This window comes from Myotis yumanensis, unplaced genomic scaffold, assembly GCF_028538775.1.
Source record: "Myotis yumanensis isolate MYYU_CA2020_CCGP unplaced genomic scaffold, mMyoYum1.0.hap1 SCAF_1, whole genome shotgun sequence".
Taxonomy (NCBI): Eukaryota; Metazoa; Chordata; class Mammalia; order Chiroptera; family Vespertilionidae; genus Myotis; species Myotis yumanensis.
The window spans coordinates 29,002,412-29,026,036 of record NW_027223752.1 but is presented as its reverse complement, the minus strand read 5'-3'; the positions used below and the strand labels follow the sequence as shown (position 1 = coordinate 29,026,036).

Sequence of the window (23,625 nt, the reverse complement as noted above, 5' to 3'; positions counted from 1 at the left end):
TTCTTTGTTTGGGGTTTGGAGGTGCCCAGATGAGGCCCAGCTGTGAAGCAATGCAAGCTGCTGTGGGGCCTTGGGCCTTCTTTTGGATGTTCTGGGTCTCTCTGACCCAGCTGCAGTTCGTTAGGTAATTTTAGATTGCAAAGGGCCAGACTGTTCATACGCAAAAGCCTCTGCACACAGCTTGGGTGGGGCTGGGTCTCAGGAAATCAACAGGGCGGAGCAAACTGCTATGGCTGATCTTCAGCCCTGTCCTAAGAGGCCCTGGGTCTCAGTGTCCCATGGTAATCACTGCAAGCACCTCTGAGAAAAAGCCGCCCTCGAGTTCCACCTGATGCCAGACAGTCCAGTTTCTCCCTGTATGAGTCTGGGTCCCCAGAGACTCGCCAGGAACTGGAGTTCAGAGCAGTCGGGAGCTTGTGTCTCCCTCCGGATTGAAAAAGACAACCGTGTCCTCAGTTGCCAGCCCTTTCCGAGTGCGCCTCCGTACCGCTGCACTTTACTTCCGCACCTCCTCTGAGTCTCAGTGTGCTTTTCTCTTTCCTTTTAGTTGTAGAATTTCCACTCAGCCAGCCTTCCTGTGGTTCTGGATCAGCGGCTCTCAACCTGTGGGTCGCGACCCCTTTGGCGGTCGAACGACCCTTTCACAGGGGTCGCCTAAGACCATCCTGCATATCAGATATTTACATTACGATTCATAACAGTAGCAACATTACAGTTATGAAGTAGCAACGAAAATAATTTTATGGTTGGGCCACAACATGAGGAACTGTATTTAAAGGGCCAGAGGTTGAGAACCACTGTGGATGGTGGCCGTTTTGTCTTTTAGTTGTAGTTTTGAAGTGGTTGTGCGAGGCAGCAATTTCAGGTGTTTACCTATGCTGCCATCTTGGTTTCTCTCTTTTTTCCTTTTTTATAAAAGGAGACCTCACAGTTGGTTCTGCTCCTTTCTCTTCTTCTTCCTGCCTGGAATTGAGCTGTGATGCTTGGAGCTGCAGTAGCTACATGTTTTTGTTTTTGTTGTTGTTGTTCTTTTAAGGCCACCAAAAATTTTGGTTGTCTCCCCCTAAAAAAATTGGGAGAGAGCGAGAGATAGTAGCCATGTTTCAACCACAAGGGAAAGACCAACAGAATCAGAGACAACAGTCTTGTCATTGCCGAGCCACAGGATCAGAGCCAGTGGCTCCTTATCTCTTATTCTCCTCAGTTGAGGAAATGGATGCCTGTTTAGTCCATTGTTAGATGGTTTTCTATTATTCGTAGCAGATAGCATGCCAGCAGAGGTGTAGGGTGAAGGAGAAAATCGTGGGGAGAGTTTACTTAGCTTGTCAAAGAAGGAAGTTAACATTTGTTGAGCACCTATATGTTCCTGGTTGTTGCTTTATATTCATGACATTTAACTCACAATGTATCCAAGTAGAGTTATTCGGTCATTACACAGACATTTCAGTTAAGCATTATGACCCCATTTTATAGACATGGAAACTGAGGCTTCTACCCAAGGTCAGGCAGGAAGGACTCACCCAAATCTGGTGGACTTTAAGCCTGAATTATAGTTTTGGTTAGGGTGTTTCTCAACCAAATATTTTCCTCCCAGCTCCCCCCCCTCAAGGAACCCAAATATTCCCTATTAAGAGATTTATTCCTTGAGACTGAAAGCATTTTGATTTTTAAGAGTCTCCATTAAAATGCAAAAGCCTCTGGGAAGTATTAATCCCCTAAACCTTTATCTTATAGCCTAAGAGTAGGGGGGTTTAATGGAACAGTCCTGTGGTGGTGGTGGGGGGGGGGGGGGGCAGAAGGGAGGGCCTCAGGACAGGGAGGAGAGGGCAGATTGAAAGTGTTTAATTGGCCCACTGCCTCTTTCCCTGGGGCCTTGATCAGTCCAAGGTTAGCTCCCTACCTGATTTCCCAGGGGCCCTAAGGCTGATCATTTCCAGCAGCTACTTTGGGAGGGCAATTATCCTCAGAGTATCTTCACCCCCAACCCTCCTCACAAATACAGACTCATAAGGCTTCCAGGAGCCCTGAGCTTGCAGTGCTGAGTGGAGAGGCGGAGCGCCAGGGCCACATGCTCTCTCTTAATCACTGGACACAACTTCTGAGGCTTAGAGACCCGGGTCCTTCCAAGGCGGGTCTGACCCTGTGGTGTGTGCTCATGTAGGGTGGGGTTGGGCGGGGTGTCATGGTAACCTCTCCTTGAGCCAATCTCATGGTGATCTGGGTGTTTCTGAAGGCAGGCTGATAACTTCCTGGCTGACAGCCTCCGTTTAAGCTGAGCTGTGAGCCCCTCTAGAATAGGGACCGTTGCATTTCTGGCTTGACACCTTAGGCTTCCTGCACTCAACCTCAAGAATCAATATTTTTATTTCTGTCTCAGGGCGGAAGTCTCTTTGCTGAACTGCAGGAATGAAACGGCCCTTTGACATTCTGAGTCGGGGCCTGAAGGCAGGTGACAAATGTCCCATGAATATAGAAGGAATATTCCATGGACTGCCCTTCACCATCTCCTTTCCCCCCACTTTGGTACTGGATCTGCATTGACTGCTCTCATTCCTGAATATTTCCCAGGACATGGGATGCAGGTTTCCGAACAGGGACTAAGGAGTAGGTCATCAGCGTGCCAGGCATTGTGATAAGCACGTTCCACGCCTCATTTACCCTCAGTGCAGCCCCATCAGGCACAGAGGAGGGCTCATTTTACACGCGAGGGCACTGATAGCCTGGGCGGGTCAGTGGCTGGCCCAGGGTCACGGAGCCAGCTGTGGCAGAACTGGACTGGAGCCCAGTTGTCTGAGTGTGGAGCTGGAACCGCTAGCACACTGCCTCTAGGTCTGGGTCCTGTGAGCAGACCGCGGAGAAGCAGGGTACAGGGTGAGATGTAGAAATGTAGCCAGAGGACATACAAATGCAGCCAGGAGAGAGGGTTCCGCCCCACACTGCCATTCTGAGTGGCATGCCCTGAGCAAGAGGCACCCTTGTCAGGATTAAATTATCTGGAATAAATATCAGCCTCCCCCTTTTTAAAGTTCAAATTTGGTTCAGAATAGCAACACAGTGATTTCCAGTCTTTTTGGGTTTGCAATTCTCTGTTGTTTTGGTGGTGGTTTCTTTTGTTTTTGTAAATATCCCTTTTGTAAAAGGATATGTATCTGTGCTATGTATCTGTGGTATGATATCTGTGATATGTATCTGTTTCAATTAAAACATGTTTGCTTCGAAGTCTTCATTGAGACCCCTTAAGGTAACCAGAGATGTCTTAAGATATTACCTGAAATTAGTGGAGTAGGTTACTAGATGTATCCACTTTGTGAATACATGTCCAGCTGAACACTTAAGATGTGTGCACTTTTTGTTTGCATGTCACTGTTCAATGAAAAATTCACTGAAGTATGAGAAAAGTAAAGGAGTGAGAGCCGGCTGAGCAGTGTGCCTATGAGAACGAAGGGTCGGGGGGTCACCATGTCTGTTTTTGGTGGAGCTGATGGGCTCTAATTCTCGACCTCACAGGTAGCTCTCCTACCCCTGTGAGCAGCTTCCTCGTGGCAGCTCCTGGGGGTCTTGTGTACGTGCCTTGTAGCTTCAGAGGCTCACAATGTAGGGTTCGCACAAGGTGGCGTGTGAAGACCTCAGTGCCTGTGTGCGCGCTCACGTGTGAGGGACAGAGGCTGGCCGACAATTCTGGCTTGTTTTTATTTGCACGCAGCTCCAACACGTGCTAGCTGTGTGACCCTGGGTGAGTCCCTTAGTCCTTCGGATCCACAGTTTCCTCATTCACAGGGTGAGAAAGCTAATACGGTCCACATCATGGAACTGCATAAGGAAGGATTACATAGGATAACGTGTGTGAAGGGCTTCTCCCACACAGTACATAGTAAACACGAAAGCAACGTATGGAATCAGAATGCCTGGGGCTTAGGCATTCATTTTAAAATATATATATTTTTTATTGATTTCAGATAGGAAGGAAGGGGGGGGGGGAGAGAGAAACATCCATGATGAGAGAGAATCATAGATTGGCTGCCTCCCACAAGTCCCTAACTGGGGATTGAGTGCCCACAACCCCGGCATGTGCCCTTGACCGGAATGGAATCTGGGACCTTTCAGTTCACAGGCCAACGCTCTATCCACTGAGCCAAACCGGCTAGGGCTAGGCATCCAAGCTCCATAGGGGATGCTGACACACAGCCAAGGTTCAGAATTACACTCTGAACTGGCCTCTGCCCTCACTGTTGCACCATAGAATATCTAGAACGTTCATTCTCTTCTCTCCCTCCCACACACATTTGCTAAATGTGTGCCAGGATGGTGTGGGGGAGGGACAGACAGGTGGCCAGGTGTGACTCCTGGCCCTGGGGAAATTTCTCAAAGAAAATTGCCCGATGGCATGCACTCGGCGAAGGAGCACTGAACTCTTGCGATCCGGTTTCAGCTTGGCCCAGCTTAGCCCCATCGGAGTTTCTCTGGGCCTGATTTTTCTAAAATAAGGGGGGTCGACTGCATGGTTTCTGAGGTGCTCCCATCCCTGACATTCTATGAATCCATAAGTGCACCCTTAAAAACATTGTATTGTAAAACTCAACAATAAGAAAAGGAACAACCCTATTAAAAAAGGGGCAAAAGACCTGGACAGACATCTCACCAAAGAAGATATGCAGATGACAAATAAGCATAGGAAAAGATGCTCCACATCCTGTGGCATTAGGGAATTGCAAATTAAAGCAACAATGAGATACCACTACACACCTATTAGAAGGGCCCGAATCCAGAACACTGGTGACACCAAATGCTGATGAGGACACGGAAGAACAGGAACTCACTCACTTCTGGTGGGAATGCAAGTACTACAGTTGACCTTGGCCAAGAAAGGGTCACTGAGCCACTTTGGAAGACAGTTTCTTACAAGGTAAACATAGTCTTACCAAACAACACAGCAATTGTGCTCCCTGGCATTTACCCAAATGAGTTGAAAACTTGTGTCCACGCAAAAGCCTGCATGAGAATGTTTGTAGCAGCTTTATTCCAAAACTTGGAAGTAACCAAGATGTCCTTCAGTAGGTGAATGGGTAAATAAACTGTGGTACATCCAGACAACGGACTATTATTCAATGTTACATACTGTATGATTTCAACTCTATGATATTCTTGAAAAGGCAAAATTATGGAGGCAGTCAAAAGAGCAGTGGTTTCCAGGGGTGAGGAGGGAGGGAAGAATCTGTGGAGCACAGAGAAGTCTTAGGGCAGTGAAACTATTCTGTGTGATACTACAATGGGGATACCTGTTGTTATACATTTGTCCAAACCCATAGAACGTACAACACGAAAAGTAAGCTCTAAGAAAGCTGGACTTCGCATGATAATGATGTGTCAATGTAGATTCATCAACTGTAACAAATGTTCACCTTGGTAGGGATGTTGGTAGTAGAGAAAGTAGGGGTGGGGGTGGGGCAAGGATATATAGGAAACCTTTGTATTTTCTCCTCAATTTTGCCGTGAGTCTAAAACTGTTCTAAAAAAAATTAAGTCTATTAAAAAAAGAAAAGAATAACAAATAAATTGCCTCAGTGTCCTCATCTGTAAAATGGGGATAATAATAATGCCTGCTTCATGGGGTTTTGTGAGGATTAAGTAAATTAATAAATACAAAGCATTTAGCACAGTGCTTGGCATATAGTAAGTGCTCAATCAATATTAGCTATTCATGGAGTGAACCTTTTAAAGAGCTGATTCCAATCGATTGGCTGTCACTACCCTTTGGCCACAGCAATCCCTTGCACTCGGATAGACAATCAGATGCCTGATGGGATGACTTCCTTTCACTCTGCGCTGGGGAGATCTTTGCAGAGCCAGAGCTTTCAATCCCACACATGTTCCAAGGCCTAGAGGAAGTGCCTCTTAATGGACCATGCCAGTGGATCAGGCAGGGAAAACAGTGCTCTATCCATGTCTCATTTTCCTGAGTGACTTGGCAGATTCTCCAGTCCCCATTCTTTCCTTCACCAGCATTGTTTGTTTCTGATGTCACTCTGGGAAAGAAAGCTCTGTGCTGGATTAAACTGAGATTGGTGTTCAAGGTTAAGGTGATCTTAACATCTTTTGATCCTAGCAACCAGCCTTGAGTATCATGGCCTCTGAGAGATTAGTTGAGATCCACTGATGAACTTCGACATTTTTTTTGTACTTAAATGCATTTAATATTTATTGGAATTCTTCCAAACAGCTCTAATGGCATAATTGTGTTTGGAATTTATACATATACATATTAATACAAGTAGTTTACATTGCAATTCAGGATTTTTTAAAAAGGACACATATTTTTTAGGTCTTAAGACTCTAATAAAAGACCCTTTTATTAGGATTTACTTTTGGTGCTGTACATTCTATGGTATATATTGCTTTCAGATAAAGAATTATTAACATAGCCCTAACTGGTTTGACTCAGTGGATAGAGCATCGGCCTTTGGAATGAAGGGTCCCAGATTCGATTCTGGTCAAGGGCATGTTCCTTGGTGCTGGCTCTATCCCCAGAAGGGGGTGTGCAGGAGGCAGCTGATCGATGTTTCTCTCTCATCAATGTTTCTAACTCTATCCCTTTCCCTTCTTCTCTGTGAAATCAATAAAAATATATTTTAAAAAAAGAACTATTAGCATAAGTAAGAACAAGTACTACAGTTGATGGTGGCCAAAAAAGGGTCACTGAGCCACAGCCTGTAAAGACCAAGGAGTGAGTGCCCCCAATAGGCAATGACAAACACTTTCCCTTCCATAGAAGATCTATTTGTGTCACCCCACTTTCATTGCTAATGACAACTGTGAGATAGAGGACATCCTATAGTGTGGGAGGCTAAAGTCCGCCACAGGCTTGCATGAACATTAAATTACCTCATCTGACCTACTTGTTAGATCAATCTGAGGCTCTCAGAGGCCAAAGTCCCACTCAAGGCTTTCCCGTTGGTAAGAGGCATAATTTGGACTCAGCTCTTTGGCTTCAAAGCCATATTCAATCCTTTACATTTTAACTCTTTCTCCTGTGGCTGTGACCTGGTCGCTGGAGTGGGTTATCACTGCTTGTGCCTCTCACAGCCCACCTCCCCCTTTCCTGCAGACAGGGCCTCAATTCATTTAGTTCAGGTACCTATGTGGATTCTAAGTGACTAATCCAATCACAATGGTACCTCAGCACCGTGGCCAGGGATTGGCTTGGAGATGGACATGTGACTGAGTCTGGCCAATGAATATGGAAGAAACTGTCTTCTTCCACTGATGGGCAGAGCTCAGGTCCTGGAATAACTTTTCATTCAACATCATTTTACCATATTGTTGATGAGATGCCATAGGAACTTACCTCTTGTTTATATTGATCAGCCTATGGTAAAATTGGTTTTGTTAGTCATAATTTCGCTCCAAGTTGCAGAACCTACCCATGTTAAGTGAGGACTTTGTATTTCTATCCAACTCATTTTATTTTGATTCTTACTTTACTGCTCCTGGTCCTCTTTTAAAGAGCACCTGGCTAATGGCCTTTGACTCTGGGCCTGTGAGCTTTGGCTCATCTCTGACGGCACCAAGGCTGGGTCTGCAGTTTGATGGCACTTGGCTGCCCTTCCACACAGCAGGGAGCTCTGCTCATGGAGCGGGAGCAGCTGTCCCAGTTGGTTGTGCCCAAAGTGGCTGGCCCAATGGCAACATTTGTGGACTCAGGCCCCCCAGTTGCTCTCGGAGAAGGACGAAAGCCAAGCCCCAGACCTCATGCTACATTAATAGCAGTGAGCTTTCTTCATGAGACCATGGTTACTAAGCACTCAGGCTGGGAAAAGGTGTTTCTTCTTTGAGAGGCCCAATCCCTAATGAGAAACCTCCAAGAACCAGAAAGTAAGTTTCACACATGGACTTTAACCCCTAAGTTCTTGGTACCCTGGCCAGCTCCCCAAATGGATTCAGTAAATCTTAATGGGAAGGGTAACGATTACATAACATTTCTATTTTCAGAGTGAATCTTCTATTGCTTTGCTTTACTCTTTTGTCAACCCAGTGAAGAAGGTAAGAAAGGGATGGTCATGTGACACTGGAAAATGCCCTAATACCTACTCAACCCTACCCAGACCCTGGGTGAGGTGCATCATATGTGGTCTCATTTAGTCCTCATCATGACCTATGCTGTAGGAATTCCTATCTTCACTTAAAAAAAAATTTTTTTTTTATTGATTTCAGAGAGGAAAGGATAGGGAGAGAGAGATAGAAACATCAATGATGAGAGAGAATCATTGATCAGATACCTCTTGCATGCCCCACACTGGTGATTGAGCCTACAATCCAGGCATGTGCCCTGATTGGGAATCGAACTATGACCTCCAAACCATGATGTCCTGGTTCATAGGTCAATGTTCAACCACTGAGCCACACCAGCCGGGCCCTATCTTCACTTTTCTAAGCGTGTAATGAATCTCAGAGAAGAGACTAAGTTGTGGGGCTGGGATTGGAATCTAGCCCCTGTGCCCACGTCACATGATATTTCTGGGTCTCAATTTCCTTAGATGGAAAATAAGAGGGTTGCAAGATGGACTCTCTAAGGTCAATTCTAGTTCAAACTCTATGACTCTATGAATATTATCCTCTGCCATTAAAAGATGGGGTTGAAGCACGGAAATGATCATTGTCTGGGGCCACATAAGAGACTAGAGGTAGGTGAACCCTGCTCAAAGCCAGGCCTCTGGGCTCCCTTCTCATTGCCCGAGCAATGGACAATTGGAATGGCTCCCGGCATTAGGGAATTGAGATCAACATGTTGCACAGCCAGTTGGCTTCAGTGCCCTTGTCTACTTAGCTTCGGGCAGTCTTCAGTGCTGCCAGTACCTTGTCTCTTTTTAAAAGTTCCAGCCTCTCCTCCCAAGCAAGCAGCAGCCTGAGACTCTGACCCAGGCTGGGTTCCAGGAGCCAAGGCTGGACACCTTGTCGGGGGAAATCCAAACTATAACGTCCAATAGCTCCCTCCCCGAGCCCTTACTCGTGCTGACCATGGTTCTAAGTGCTTTTCAGGCAGTAACTGCTTGTATATCTATGTATCTAAATGGTTAGAATATTTCTATGGGTTGGGCATTATCACATTCACTCCGTTTTAATGATGATGAACTTGAGCATGGAGAGTTCACAAGGCCACACAGCTAGTATGCATCAGAAACAGGATGTAAACAGGGAACATCTGGTTCCAGAGTCCACACTTTTTATTGCTATGCTCGATTGCCCGGCTTGAGGTGTTAACCTTAAAAGAGCAGGTAACTAGGTGGAAGCTGTGTATATGATGGTGGATGACCACCTGAGACCCCCAACATGGAGAACAGGTCTGGGAGAGTTAAGGCTGGACAGTGGGGTCTGAGGAGACCCCCTGCCACACGGGAACTTTGCCTGATGGGAGGAAGGAGCATAAAGTTCCAGAAAGGCTTTATGAAGGACACCTGCCCTGTGCCCGTGTAAGGTCAGGTCTTGGACACCAAGCTGACTTGAATATGGTTTCTGACAAGTAGACAAAGGTTGGTTCTGATGGTTTCTCTCCCTGTCTCATAGCACCCTTTCATTCTCTTTGCACCCTTGTCATTGTTTAAAGAACCGGGCCAGCCTGGTCCAGGATTGTATCGCCACGGCCCTGCACATACAGTTAAGCAAATATTTGTTGAGTGAACGTATGAGTGAAAGTCCGGCCCTGAGGTCTAAAGTATACTTTCAGCCAGAGCTCTTGGGGAGGGCTCTTGAAGGGGAGGGCGCACAAATAACAAGTTGGCATTTGAGGAAGTATTTGAAAGGAAGGGCAAGCTTTAAAAAGGAGGAAGGAGAGGATTAGGGAGCTGTATTTAAGAGATAGAGAAACACTAGTGGGAGGCGAGGGGAGGGAAATGTGGGCATAAAACCTGAAAGGGAGCCTGTGAGCCTGGCCAGGCTACCAAAGAAGCCCTTGTCCGAGGCCTCGCTGGGCAGGGCACTGGCCTTCCTTAGATTTCCTGAGGCTCCCCGAGATGAGTTCTAATTGTAAACATTTTATTCTCATGGCCCAAGGACAGCAGGTTCTGAGGGTAGGAAACTTTCCTGGCCCCTGGCATGAGTGTCTGTGAGCTGGGCCTGGGGCTTCCCCCCCCCCCCCCCCCCCCCCCCCCCCCTTCAGGTACTGAGCTGGGACAGTGGGGCTGTCTGGAAGGCACTGAGGAGCCAACCTGTCAGAGTGCTTACAAAAGCAGGTGTCAAAACCTGGCCCAGATTGTCTGGGCCTGGAAGAGCTTCCCTAGAAGTGAACATTCCAGCCCTCCCCCATCCACCCAGGCCACACAACAGCCCAGTCATAGGGCCCCTTGGCTCCTTCCCACACCTCTCTCTACCACACCACCAAGATTGCTGAGTGTAAGAGGAAACGCCACCTCCCGCAGAAAACCTAAGGGACGTTTTTTCCTCCCTTCAATAAACATTTGCTGAAATAACTTTTTATTGGTGGTTGTTTTAAAACACATAGCATAAAAAGAGTCCTGAGAATTAATCCCATCATAACTTTTGTTCGGCTAGATCTGTGTCATCAATGTGGACTTCAATTTCCTCACCTATAAAACACGGCCCCTTTCTAATGTTGGTATTCTACCAGCGTGCGCTGCACAATGGGCGGCTGAGTATTGCCTTCTGCTCAGCATCTGTTCAACCAATATTCTTTCCGTTCCAAGAGCCCAGACTGCTTTTGACATTATTGAAGATTAAAAAAAAATCCTGGCCCCTGACCATCATTTATTTAAGTACCTATTGAGTGCCAACCATAGCTCATGGTAGGTGCTATAGGAATTTTAAAAATGTAAGACAGCCCTAATGGGTTTGGCTCAGTGGATAGAGTGTTGGCCTGCGGACTGAAGGGTCCCAGGTTCGATTCCCATCAAGGGCATGTACCTTGGTTGCGGGCATGTCCCCAGTAGGGGCTGTGCAGGAGGCAGCTGATCGATGTTTCTCTCTCATCAATGTTTCTAACTCTCTATTCCTCTCCCTTCCTCTCTGTAAAAAATCAATAAGACATATTTTAAAAAATGTAAGACATTGTCCCTAATCTCTCAGGTAACTTCAAGCACACCAGAATGACATATATGCATAAACAGAACAGTTTAAAATAGCATACAATTAATGTTAGGCGGGCAGGGAAGTGCTACGTGTGTAAGGTTAGAAGAGGGAGAAATCACCGAGGGTTTGACAGATCTAAGAAGGCCACGTAACAGTAGGGCTTGAGTTGGCTAAAATGTAATGTTGATGGTGATGATGAATACAGCCACATTTATTGAACTCTTAGCATGTGGTAGGTATTCATATGGCGCTTTATAAGTATCACATTTATTTACTTATAATATTTTATTTATTGATTTGAGAGGGGGGAGAGAGAGTGAAGAGAGAGAGAGAGAGAGAGAGAGAGAGAACATCAATTTGTTGCTCCAATTGTTTATGCATTCATTGGTTGATTCTTTTTTTTTTTAAATATATTTTATTGATTTTTTACAGAGAGGAAGGGAGAGAGATAGAGAGTTAGAAACATCGATGAGAGAGAAACATTGATCAGCTGCCTCCTGCACACCCCCCACTGGGGATGTGCCCGCAACCCAGGTACATGCCCTTGACCGGAATCGAACCTGGGACCCTTCATTCCGCAGGCCGACGCTCTATCCACTGAGCCAAACCGGTTTCGGCCATTGGTTGATTCTTGTGTATGCCCTGACTAGTGATTGAACCCACAACCTTGGCATATGGGGATGATGCTCTAACCAACTGAGTTACCCAGTTACCTGGCCAGGGCCTATAAGTATCCCATTCAATCCTCACATCAACTCTCTAATGTAGGCACTATTATTATTCCCATTTAACAGATGAGGAAACTGAGGTCCAAATGTTTTACCTAAGAATCTGACCATTCCAAAGTAACACCTTCTGGGAGTGAAGGGACAGGGATTAAGAAGAAAGGAAAGAGTGGAGAAGGGTCCCTCCAGAATCAACACTGTGGAGGTGCTAGGCGGAACCATCTTTGTAGCATAATGTCTACATTGTCAGGTTAAATTCCCTCTTTTAATATATTCAGGCCTCTTGCATATACACCCCTAAGGTTACAATGTACCTTCCAGATCTGAATAAGTAAACATCTTTGTAGCATAATGTCTACATTTTCAGATTAATTCCTTCTTCTTCTGTTTTGTTTTGTTTTGTTAATCCTCATCTGAGGATATTTTTCCATTGATTTTTAGAGAGTGTGGAAGGGAGAGGGAGAGACAGAGAGAAACATCGATGTGAGAGAGACACATTGATTGGTTGCCTCCTGCACGCACCTCGACCAGGGCTGGGGAACCTGCAACCATGGTACGTGCCTTGACCGGAATTGAACCTAGGACCGTTCACTCCACGGGCCAACACTCTATCTACTGAGCCAAACCAGCTAGGGCTAAATTTCCTCTTTTAATATAATAATCTCAGGCCTCTCGAATATACATCCCTAAAGTTACAATGTACCTTCCAGATCTGAATAAACGCAATGGACTCATCTCAGATCTTAGTTCCCTGTTATATTTGACCATATTGACAACCTACTTTGGCTTCCATGGCCGTGGGCAAGCTCACTCCCTTGTTCAGGGCAAGGGGATTTGAAGAGCCTTGAGGTTCTCTGAGTCCTTTCTTCTGTCTTCGGGGGCACCCTTTGTCTGCTACCTTCTTTGTCTTCTCTGATTTCTCCAGCTTATTCATTGTCAGCATCTCCTAAGACTGAGTCCTAGACCAGCTTCCGTTCACTCATTCATTAACTCCAAATGTATTTGTTAATTACCCATTATTTGAAATTTAATATATCTAAGAATCATCTTTGATGGGAAGGAGTTTGGTGATTCTACCTGCACTCCTGGTGTCAGCTTCAGGGAGCACCCACGTGTGGATGACTTACACAGTGAGATCCCCAACGTGGGTCTTTCATCTCCTCCCCAGGTGTTTTCAGGATTAATTTTGGAAGCATAATATTCTGGAAGCAGAATGCATTAGGTTTTCCCTAGATCACTCAAGTCCTCATTCCCCATTTTTATGAATATCATCTATCTTCCTGGGCCTCTTGTCTGTCACCCTTTATGGGCAGGATGATGACTTTTTTGCTTTGCCTTCTCCAATAGGGGGGCACCTGGTACATGGCTCATAGAAAACATTTAAACAAGGCTGCCTGACTAAATTATTTAAATGACTAACTGAGCCTTGAGCTTCGAGAAGGCAACTCAGTGCAGTTCTGTATTTAGTTTCAGATGGTTGAGTGGCATTTGATGGATGAGGCAAGAATAGCAAGCAGATAAAATTCCACGGTGCCAGTTCGGCAGCCCTGTACAAGATGGACTTCGGGCCATTTTATTCATGTGTTCTTCGGCCTTCTTTTGGTGGCAAGTGTCAGAAAACGTAACCCATCTTAGCAGAAAGAGAAAGAGGAAGTCTGAAGACCAATTGAACATGTATATTAGGTTCAGAGACTCAGATGATTGTCTCATAGCTGCTTCTCTCTTTACATGTCTTAGATCTCTATTCCTCTGTGTATTAGTTACATTCTCAGTCAGGCTCTGTCACACGGCAGGAAAAATGGCGGCGGACAGACACAAACTACATTCTTGCACAGGTGTTTTAAAGGAAGGTTGCTACCCAGTGGGTGTGGCTCAGTGTTTGAGCGTAGACCAGGAGGTCATGGTTCCATTCCGGGGTTGCAGGCTCGATCCCCAGTGTGGGGTGTGGAGGAAGCAGCCGATCAATGATACTCTCTCATCATTGATGTTTCTATCTCTCTCTCTCCCTCTCTGAAATCAATTAAAAAAAAATTTTTTTTTTCTAAAAAGGAAGCTTGCTCCCCTCTTCCTTAATATTCACATATCAAATCTTAAGGAAGAGTGTGATTGGCCCTGTTTGGGTCTTGAGCCAATCCCTGAACCAATCACTGTAGCTTTGGAAATGGACTAACTACTCTAATTGGCCAGCTTAGGCCATACACCCACACTTGGTTGGGGATGATGGGACACCAGGATTGGCACCTCTCCAGAGACACAGGGAGAGGGAGAGTAATGTTCTCCAAAGAAAGGAATGCTCAAAAACAAAAATAAAAAACACCAAAAACAAATAAACAACAACAAACAAAAAAACCCAGAAAGAAATACTGAGGAGAACATACATCCACCACAGTCCTCCTCTCCCTAACCCCACCTGGCCAGCATTTTACCGGAGAATTTACTATCTCTTCACCTTCCAAAGACTTATTGTGTAAGGAGATTAAAGATACTGGGCTTTCCTCAGAGATGGCTGCATTTCTATGGGTGCTGATTTATTACTAAACCTTTAGACATGTTGCCTGTTGTTTAATAAAATTCTCATTGGTGGTAATTGAAAGAGAAGTCATCTCATTCCCAACTTACATATTTTCTTCTCAAATATTTCAAATATATTCAACTTTAAACTAGACGCTCCCCCCCCCCGCCCCCCACCACACACACCCCCCAAATCTCTACCATGCCACTTCTCCTCTCATGTTGCCTGACTGATTTTTTTTCAAGAGGCTCATTTATCCTGGTTTCTCCTGGTAGGTGTTTGATTGAGCAAGGGAAGAGCAGGAGGAAAAAACCATTGTAAACAGGTCTGTGCAATTTGCAGAAAACATAACAGCTAGCCTCAACTTATTGTTGGATCTTATGATACCATCTGCCCTTCACCTATGAATTCTCTATAGTATTATTTTTAAATTAGCAAATCAAAGCAAATGTTTTAATGCCGGGGAGCACCAGGGACACCTGAAAGACTGATAACGACCACATTGGCTTTATCTGTATCAGAAGCTGTAAAATCAAGTGCCCCGAGGAGTAGGCAGGCCATGGAAATGACCTGGAAGGCCGGGTGGAGATTGCGTCAAACTGACTGATTGTTTTCAAGAGAAATTAGAAATTCAGATTTTTGTGAGAAATCTTTGATATATATGAAAAAGAATTTAAGGTTGAACCAACAAAGCCAAATTCAGCCTGCCAACTACTAGTCTGCAGTTTTGTGTCTGCCCAGTTTGAGTAGAGAATGGATCAATTAATGAATGATTTTTCTATGTGCAGCAATCCTACCTAAACTCCTACAGTTTTAAAAAATATATATATATTTTATTGATTTTTTTACAGAGAGGAAGGGAAAGGGATAGAGAGTTAGAAACATTGATGAGAGAGAAACATCGATCAGCTGCCTCCTGCACAGCCCCTACTGGGGATGTGCCCGCAACCAAGGTACATGCCCTTGACTGGAATTGAACCTGGGACCCTTCAGTCTGCAGGTCGACACTCTAGCCACTGAGCCAAACCGATGAGGGCAACTCCTACAGTTTTTATAGTCTATGTCACATACTAGTTCTTAGTTAATCCTTGTCTTGCTGTTCATTAGTGTTCAGGTCATTCTTTCTAACTAGGTAGGAGGTGGGGACAGGTGAGGGATCATGTCTTAAACTTTATGTACCTCCCAGGCACATAATAGAGCTCCAAAAAATTAACATAAAGACTTGTTGATTACTCAGAACTATCAACTGCTCCTTTGATAATAGAGGAACACCTCTAAGGAATTAATTATTTTGTCTTGCCTGTGCATATTTTCCTGTTTGCAAAGAGCTTGGGATTCATCACTGTCTATTAAGCTTCAAAATGTAATTGTCACCGTAGCCAGTTTGGCCCAGTAGGTAGAACGTTGGCCTGCAGACTGAAGGGTCCTGGATTCGATTCGGGTTAAGGGCATGTACCTGGGTTGTAGGCTCCTCCCCAGCCAAGGCCCTGGTCGGGGCGTGCAGGAGGCAACCAATCGATGTATTTCTCTCACATCAATGTTTCTGTCTTTCCCTCTCTCTTCCACTTTCTCTAAATATCAATGGAAAAATATCTTTGGGTGAGGGTTAAAGAAAATAATAAAAAATAATAAAGTTTCAACTTAAAAAAATGTAATTGTCTAAATAAGCCAGAAATGCAAAAACCAATGTATTAACCAGGTCTTCTCTAGTTGCAAGTAATAGGAAACCTAAATTCAAACTGCCTTAGGTAAGATCTAATTTACTGATTCCTAGAACTAAAACCTCCAGAGGTGGGGAGAATGCCAGGCATGGCAGGTTCCGGAGCTCAGACAATGCTATCCGAACTGGAGCTCTTGTTCCCTCCATTGCTTGGCTCTACGCTTCCTTGCATTAGCTTCAGCCTCAGTAGACTCCCTCCATGTGGTAGCTTCCGGCAATTTCAGGTCTAGTTTCTGGCTGCTTCTCTTCCTGGCAGATCCACAAAATTCCTAGTCTCACTGGACTAATTTGGGATACTTGGCAATCTCTGACCAGACCATTGGCCAGGGCTGGGTGTATTAATCAAGGCTTTTCTAGTTGCAAGTGATAGGAAACCTAAATTCAAACAGCCTTAGGCTGGGTCACTTGTCCACCCCTAAGAGCCAATGGTAGAGGAGCTCCATCCAAGCAGAGCAGGGAGAAGCAGGCCGATGTCTACATAAATGGGCCCACTTACGGCCTCGCCCTCCAGCCACTTCCAGAGGCAATGACCATGTAGAGGGGCCGAGTGGGGGCACTGTGGGAGAAGGGAGGTTCTGAAGCGATGTTTCTATAGCATGCTATATAAAAGTGAAAACCATCCACATCAAATAATGGAGGAGACCTGATGGATAGAACAGGGAAATGGAGGGGGCTAGTGATCCCCAAGTCACCCCTTGGTGCCTTCCTTGTAGCATATTTAATTTGTGGGGGAAGCAAGGGCCTAGGAGGACTACCAGTGGCCCAGTTACATGCAAAACAATCCCTGGAAAGGACTTGCTCTAACCACATACACTAATTATTAGTCCCCACACATAGATCCGGTTAGTTTTTTCAAAGTCCTAGACAAAGATGCATAAAGCAACACTGTCCCTATTCAGTGTTTTCTTCCACAGAAATGTCCAGACCTCCGTCTCATGGGGGAAACATCATAAGGCAGTTTCATAGGACCCAGCTTTGATCTTTATGCTGCCGTAAAGGTGTCGTTGGCCCTTCGGACGCCGAGAGCCATGCTCGTCCACAAAACTAGCAAATTACTACTCATCTTGCATTGTAGAGTCTTTCAGGGCCTTACTTTCTTTTTACTTACTAACTTCAATGCTTTGAGTGAGAGATCTGACCGTGAAGGTGAAAACGGCCAGGCAACGTCCTCGGGGATGTGATCTGCCTTTCCAGTCCTCTTCCCGGGAGGGAGTTCACTGCACGGGGGAGAGAAGGAAAAGAAAACCTCACTACACTTGCCTTGCAGAGACATGCTCACTTGGTTTTGCTTACTGCTCCCATCTGTCTCAAGTACTGTTGTTTCTTTCACTCTGAACATCTGCACTCCAAGAAGGCATGAACTTTTTCTTTCACTTCCTTTCTTCTTTGGGTGATGACCTGACCTCACTCTTGAGAAGGAGGCCGACAGTCACTGAATATAAACAGTCAGCCCTTTCTGGCTTCCACAGAAAGGTAAGGGGTTGGCTGAGCCGCCAGGGCTTCTGGAGGTAGGAGATGCCAACCATGGTGCCAAGGTCTCAGGTGCCACACGTGTGCTGGAGGTCGCCGGGCTTTATATACTGGAGGGCACCATGGAACACACATGTCCTCTGGACTCTCCCTGAACCGTCTACCACTCTGGGAAGATGAAAGGTGGGAGTCGAGCTGGCAATGGAAGTTGTAATGGGGAAGAAGGCCATTCGCGGTGGGAGGAGGGCTGGGCGTGCTCTGGCCATGAGAGGAAAGGAGAAGCTGATGGAGTAGGACAAAAAGCCCAGGTCAAACAGTGCTGGCCACCCAGAAAGAGAAAGCAGTGGAGGGCAGGCCTCCTGCAGCGAACTGCCCCGGGGCTTAAGGCACGTATGGTGGCCAGGTGGGCTAGTGGGTGGGGTAGAGGCCCCCACATGCCTTCATCTTCTGCTCATCCTCTCCATGGGAAAATAAAGCCGGCTTGCGAGATCACTTCCTCGCTGACTCAGTAGTGAAGTGTCCAAGGATGAAAATGTGCTGAAATGCTCTCTCTCTCTCTCTCTCTGTCTGGCAAAAAGCGCTAGGATCTAGGAAGATGGTTCAGCACAGACTGCGTAGGCTTCAAGGGGCTTTCGGCTGGTCCTGCTGCCGCCTTCTCATTTCTCTGTCTTCTGTCTCGGGTGGCCACGGGCCGCTGTGCGCGGGGTGGGTGGGGGGATGCTCTTACATAACCGCTCGCCGCGTCCTGCTTTCTCGCGCGCTGGGAGAGCCTGGGACGGCGATGGAGCCCCAGCTGGTGCCGCGGGGCCGCAGCCGCCCCGGCGGGGAGAGCAGTGCGAGCAGCCGCGGGAGGAGGGCGCGAAAGGCGGCGGGGGAGGTGAAGGTCAGTGGGTGTGAAGCGCCGGATCCACACCCCCTCCTCCCCTGTCCCCTCCTTCCCTTCCTCTCCGTCCCCCTCTGACGTCTGGAGCTGGCAGCTCGGCGGGTTCCGCATTCCCGACCCCTCCCCGCCGCCCAGGGGCCGCTATATAGCCGGGGCTGATGCAACCCGTCCCGCCGCCCGCCACAGCCTGCGGGAGGGACGCTCGGCGGCCGCGACGGGAGGCGCTGGCGGCGGCGGACTCTGCAGCGGCGGCGGGGCTGGCGCCGCGGCGGCTCCCGGGCCGGGACGGGCCTGGGCACCGGGCGGAGCTCGGCGGCCGGGCGGCAGCGGCGCTGAGCGGGCACGGCGCCTGCAGCCGGGCCCCGGCCCCGGGGACGCCGCCTCCGCCCGCGGCTTCTGCACGGTGGGTGCGCGCGCGCGCGCGTGGGGGGCGCCCGGGCCGGGCGGGGTGGGGCGCGCCGGCCGCGGGCACCTGGGACGCCCGCCCCCGCGCGGGCGGAGCGCGCCGAGCTCCGGAACCCGCCGCCCCGCGGGGAGGCTCCCGCAGCCCCGGCGCGGGTCGCTGCAGCCCGGGCCATTCCCGAGAAGCGCCTGGAAGCCGGTGGCGTCCCTTGGGTTCCCGCCCTGGGACGGGAGGTTCCGTCTGCTCCCAGGCAGCCGGGGCTCTCTCTCCGCCTCCCTCCAGCGCTCTTCTCCCCCGTGCGTTTGCAGAGAGGTGCTCGCCTCGGGCGGCGGGGAAGGCGGGTGAGTGGGGAGAACACTGCCTCGGGGAGACGGGCCTGGGGGTGCAGATGGAGGGTGAAAGGCCAGGGAGGTGCAGGGTTCTTGGGGGGGTGGTAGGAGGAGGATGACAGTGACCGGCTGGCAAGTGTGCCGCCCCCACCCCCTCGAAGGGAGGAAGCGTGCCTCCCTGAGGACTGGAGAAGGTCCGGGCCTCCCCATCCAATGAAGAGTGCTTCTCTCGGGGCATTGCTCCCGGGTTCTGGGATGTGAGGAGGCCTAGGGGGTGGCCCCGGTCCCCTTTGCATTCCCTTGGGGGGGGCTCCCAAGCCAGGTTACATAAGGAGGCAAGCCGGCTCCTCTAGGTAACCAGCCCCTCCTCTCCTGATCAGCCCAGTTTAGCAGGCTCTCTTATGCCCCTCCCTTCAAAGGAGGCTGAGGGATTGGGTCTTAAGGCCAGGACCCCAGACCCTGGGAGACCGGGAAAATGGGGAGGCCTTGGTTCTTCTGCTGGGATGGCCGGGCCATGCATGAGGCTGGAAATGAAGAGCCTGGTGGAAGGAAATTAACTCACCCTTTGGGTCAGCTGCACTTGCAAGGTTGCCTGATCCTGGCCGGGTGGGCAGACCTCCCTACTGGCATCGAGGGCATCAGGCTGTGTCCTGACCACATGTGCTTAATGCAGATGAGCCCAGGCCTGTCACTCAAAAAAAAGGGCTTGCCGACTGAGGGTGTGTGCAGCCAAGTTGGTGGGCTCTCCTCAGGTTTGAGGAGCCTCAGAAATAGCAGCTTTGAGCCACGACTGGTGCCTGCTTGTCCTGGAAGGCCTTGCTGTGAATTGTGTTCACATATCATCTCCCAACCTCCCTTTCCTGAAGGTTTTAAAAAACACCTCCCATTGCTTTCATCTTTCCAGCAAATCTGGCTGCAGCTTGGAATGCTGCCTGATCTTCCTTTGCAGGTTTCTAGGGGAGAGTTTAGCCCGGTGTCAGGTGTGAGCATGGCTCTGATTAACCCGAGGACCTGGGAAGAGAAGCAAGGTCTATTCTCGTGCCTCTGGCTGGTGAAGGTTTTGCCTTGTTTGAAACAGGGAGGACGGATTTCTCAAAGAGTCTTCTGTTCCCCTTCCACTTTGGCTTTGGTTCAGAGCTGCAGGCAGCTCCAGAATCTTCCTGAAGAGCTGGGTGCCGTGAGATTTGAAAGGCTGCTGGCAGGCATGGGTGTGGAGGCCTCTGACTTTTCTCCTATGTTGTTTGCAGCCATTTCTAAGGAGATGTGTTGATACGTGGTAATGGTGTCCCCTAGGGAAGGGTTTGGACCAGGATCTCCTCACTCACTGCCTAGCTTTTCAGCCACCAGCGTCTGTCTCCCCCACCTGTTTGCAGGCTGTGTGGGCATCTTTTCCAACCTGCAGAACCCTTGGCAGGATGAGAAGGGCCAGGCTCTCCAGGCCTTGTTTGTCGTGGGTCTGCCGGTGTTGCAATGGGCTGTCTCTCTCACCAGGGTTTCTGTTTCCAGCTCTGCTCTGGAAGAGAGGGGTCAGTGCAGACTCTAGGCTGGCCTGCTCTGTATTCATTCAGCCCCAGCTCAACTGGAGCACTCAGAGCCAGGGCTGAGGGCAGGCAACATTCTTTTCTGCTTTTCTGCTGCAGGATGCAGTTTGCTTTTTTCCATGCGAATGAATTATGTTTGAAACTGAAATGGGAGGAAGAGAAACATAGAGTGAGTGTGTATGAATATGCGTGTGTGTGTGTGTGTGTGTGTGTGTATACCTATATAGGCAGGGGGAGAGCAGCAGACACATTATTTTTCCATTTTCCTTTAATTAAGGCTCTGTGGAGGTGTGTTTGAAAACAGAGGGTCTCCTATGCCTTTGAGGAGGGTGAGAACACTGTTTTGGCTGCGTCCCGGGCCATATGCAGCGTATGGTGGCCAATGAAACTGGGCCTGGCTCTTTCTGTTGCTTGTCTTGGCAGTCGGTTCCGTGGCTTGTGTTACCAGCTCTGGAACTTACGGGCTGCCAAGCTCCGTGTGCCTGTGTGTGTATGTGTGTGTGCACTCTGGTGCGTGTGTGTGGTTTGGCCTCTCGGAGCTCAGCAGAGACAAATGCCTTAGCGACCCAGGTTGGAATTTCGGCCTGTGTTTCTTTACACTCCTTGCTGGCTGTGGGAGGCCCGGCCAGAGCCCACCGTTCTGGGGCTTTTTTAAGTCTGTTTTCTTGCTGCAGCCCTTGGGGTTCCAGCCGTGGAGCTTCGTTTCCAAAGCTTTAGCAGGGCCAGTGGCATTTTTAAAAAAAGGGCCAACGGATTTATCACACTCCGTGTGTATGACTGTGCAATGTATCATGCTCTGAGCTCCTCTAGCCGAGGAACAGAGATGGGGCGAAGAGGGAGGAGAGGATAGACGCTTGTCGGGTGGCAGTGCTTTCCCAGCTTCATCTTGCAGCTCGGGGTAAGGATTCCTGGCGGAAGTAACTTCCTGTGTGTTTGCTGAACACCTACTACACCAGGCAGGGGAGACCTTGCCGACAGACAGGGCCTTGTTGAAAGCATTTCTCTGGTCTCCTGGGAGGAGCCTTTCCTGGGGAGAGGTTCCGGTTTCTTCCGCAGCTGGGATGCCTGTGCAGGGGTCATGCATGCCAGCGTGCCCATGCCTGGCAGCGGCTTCTGACCGAGATCACCCCTCTCTTTCTTCGTAGGCAGATCTGAGGAGCCACCCCTTCTAAGCAGGACAAGGATAGAGTAGGTAGAAGGACACAGAGGATGCTGGCCCCCTGCTGCTGGAGGCAGGGGTGGAGACCCAGCCAGCTGGTGGTACCAGCGATCTATGCAGCTGTGTTCTGGAATGTAGGATGGAGGAGACCTTGGAGAAACTGGGGCAAAGGTCAAGTGCTGGGCCCCGGTTTTACACCCTTGTCCACAGCCCCGACCTGCCCCCTTTGTTTCTATTCTGCAGGAACCGACTGGGTACAGGATGGTCCTGGCCCCTGGGGGTTTAGAGCTGGAAAGTGGGGGAGCAGAGAGTCCTCTGGGGGGATCCCCTTCTTGGCTGTAGGAAAAGGAGACCAGTGTTAGAAGTGACCTTGCGGGGTCGTCCAGCACGTGTGTCCTTCAGGAAGGAAGGCCCTGTGGTTACACTGACTTCATACTCATACTCACGGGGGCAGGCACTGTTCCAGGTGCTTTCCAAGTTTTCACCACTTTCATCCTTACGGGGCCAATCACACTATGATTCCCACTTTACAGCTGAGGAAGGTGAGGCTCGGAGAGGTGAGGGAACTTGCCCCAGTCACACAGCGAGGGAGGGCCAGAGCTAGTTTGCACATGGAGCTGACCTGGCTCCAAAGCTCCCTCCCATAAGCTGTCTCACTCTCCTGCCTGTAGAGCTGGGACAGCCATCTGGAGAGGCCCTTTTCAGCTCGTCCTTGTTCTCAGGGGATTTCTCCATCCATTTGCTCCTTGCCTTCTGCATCTCCAGGAGAGAGATCATCTCAGATAATTCCTTATCTCCAAGAACAAGTTTGCTGTTTAATTCTCCAAGATTCATGATAGTTATTACTATGTTCTGTGATCACTGGCCTGGCATCTTTCTGTACTGTCTCCCCTGTTCCTCCCCCCCTAACCCCTCGCCCACCCCCCAACACATACACAGTGTCCTCCTGGGAATCTTGCCACGCTCTGGCTCCCAAGACCACCCATCTGCTATTGGTGATTCCCAGGTACTAGCTACTGGCTCTCTCTCTCTCTCTCTCTCTCTCTCTCTCTCTCCATATATATATATATAATTTATTTTATTTTTTTAGAGGGAGAGAGATAGAAACATTGATGAGAAACATCATCGACCAGTTGCCTCCTGCACACCCCCTACTGGGGATCGAGCCCACTACTGGGGCACGTGCCCTGACCTGGAATCGAACCAGTGATCTCCTGGTTCATAGGTTGACACTCAATCACTGAGCCACACCAGCTGGACTGGCTACCTGCTCTTCCAACTCCACTAGTGCTCCTGGGGCCTGATCCTGTGAACTAACTCCCTTGCTCCTTGTCTGTCCTCACTCACCTCCGCTATTTCGAACCCTGCACTCACTTGCACACTCATTCCTGGCCCCTTATGCCCGCCTAGCTAGCTGTTTGCCTGGAGCGGAGCTGACCTTCTCAAAGAGGCCCAGGGACTTGAAAGCCTCCCTTAAACTTTTGTTTCTATGGACAGATCCTAACTTTCATGATGCAGATCCTAACTTTCTCTTAACCTGTCTTTTTTTTTTTTTTTTTTTAAATCCATCTTTGCCATTCTAGATGAAATTCCAATTATTGGCACTTTCTAGTAAAAATTGACCCATCCAAGCAAGACTGTTATTTGCAGATACTCCCATTTAAAAAATAGGATATTTTATAGATTTACATACAGTGAAACCAGAGAAGAAAAGAGGAGGAAAACTCAAATTATCTGTATCTTTTTTTCTTTCAGCTAAAAAATGATGTTTCATGTTAATATCTCCCAGCAGGGTCCATTTTCTGGA

At 48.4% G+C, this 23,625-nt stretch overlaps 1 protein-coding gene across 4 annotated transcripts in view; it reads left to right on the top strand.

The window, feature by feature from the left end:
* Nucleotides 1–17,587: 17,587 nt before the first annotated feature.
* JDP2 (Jun dimerization protein 2) overlaps nucleotides 17,588–23,625 on the top strand; it is a 39,244-nt gene continuing 33,206 nt past the window's right edge. The window contains exon 1 of one of the 4 annotated variants that reach the window (XM_070416378.1): nucleotides 17,588–17,686. In XM_070416378.1, coding sequence (XP_070272479.1) covers nucleotides 17,680–17,686 — 7 coding nt within the window. In that variant the 5' untranslated portion in view covers nucleotides 17,588–17,679. Of the gene's footprint in view, nucleotides 17,687–18,258; nucleotides 18,387–18,671; nucleotides 18,790–19,047; nucleotides 19,131–23,625 lie in introns of those variants that run through there. The other 3 variants (XM_070416416.1, XM_070416406.1, XM_070416388.1) reach the window with 3 other exon arrangements.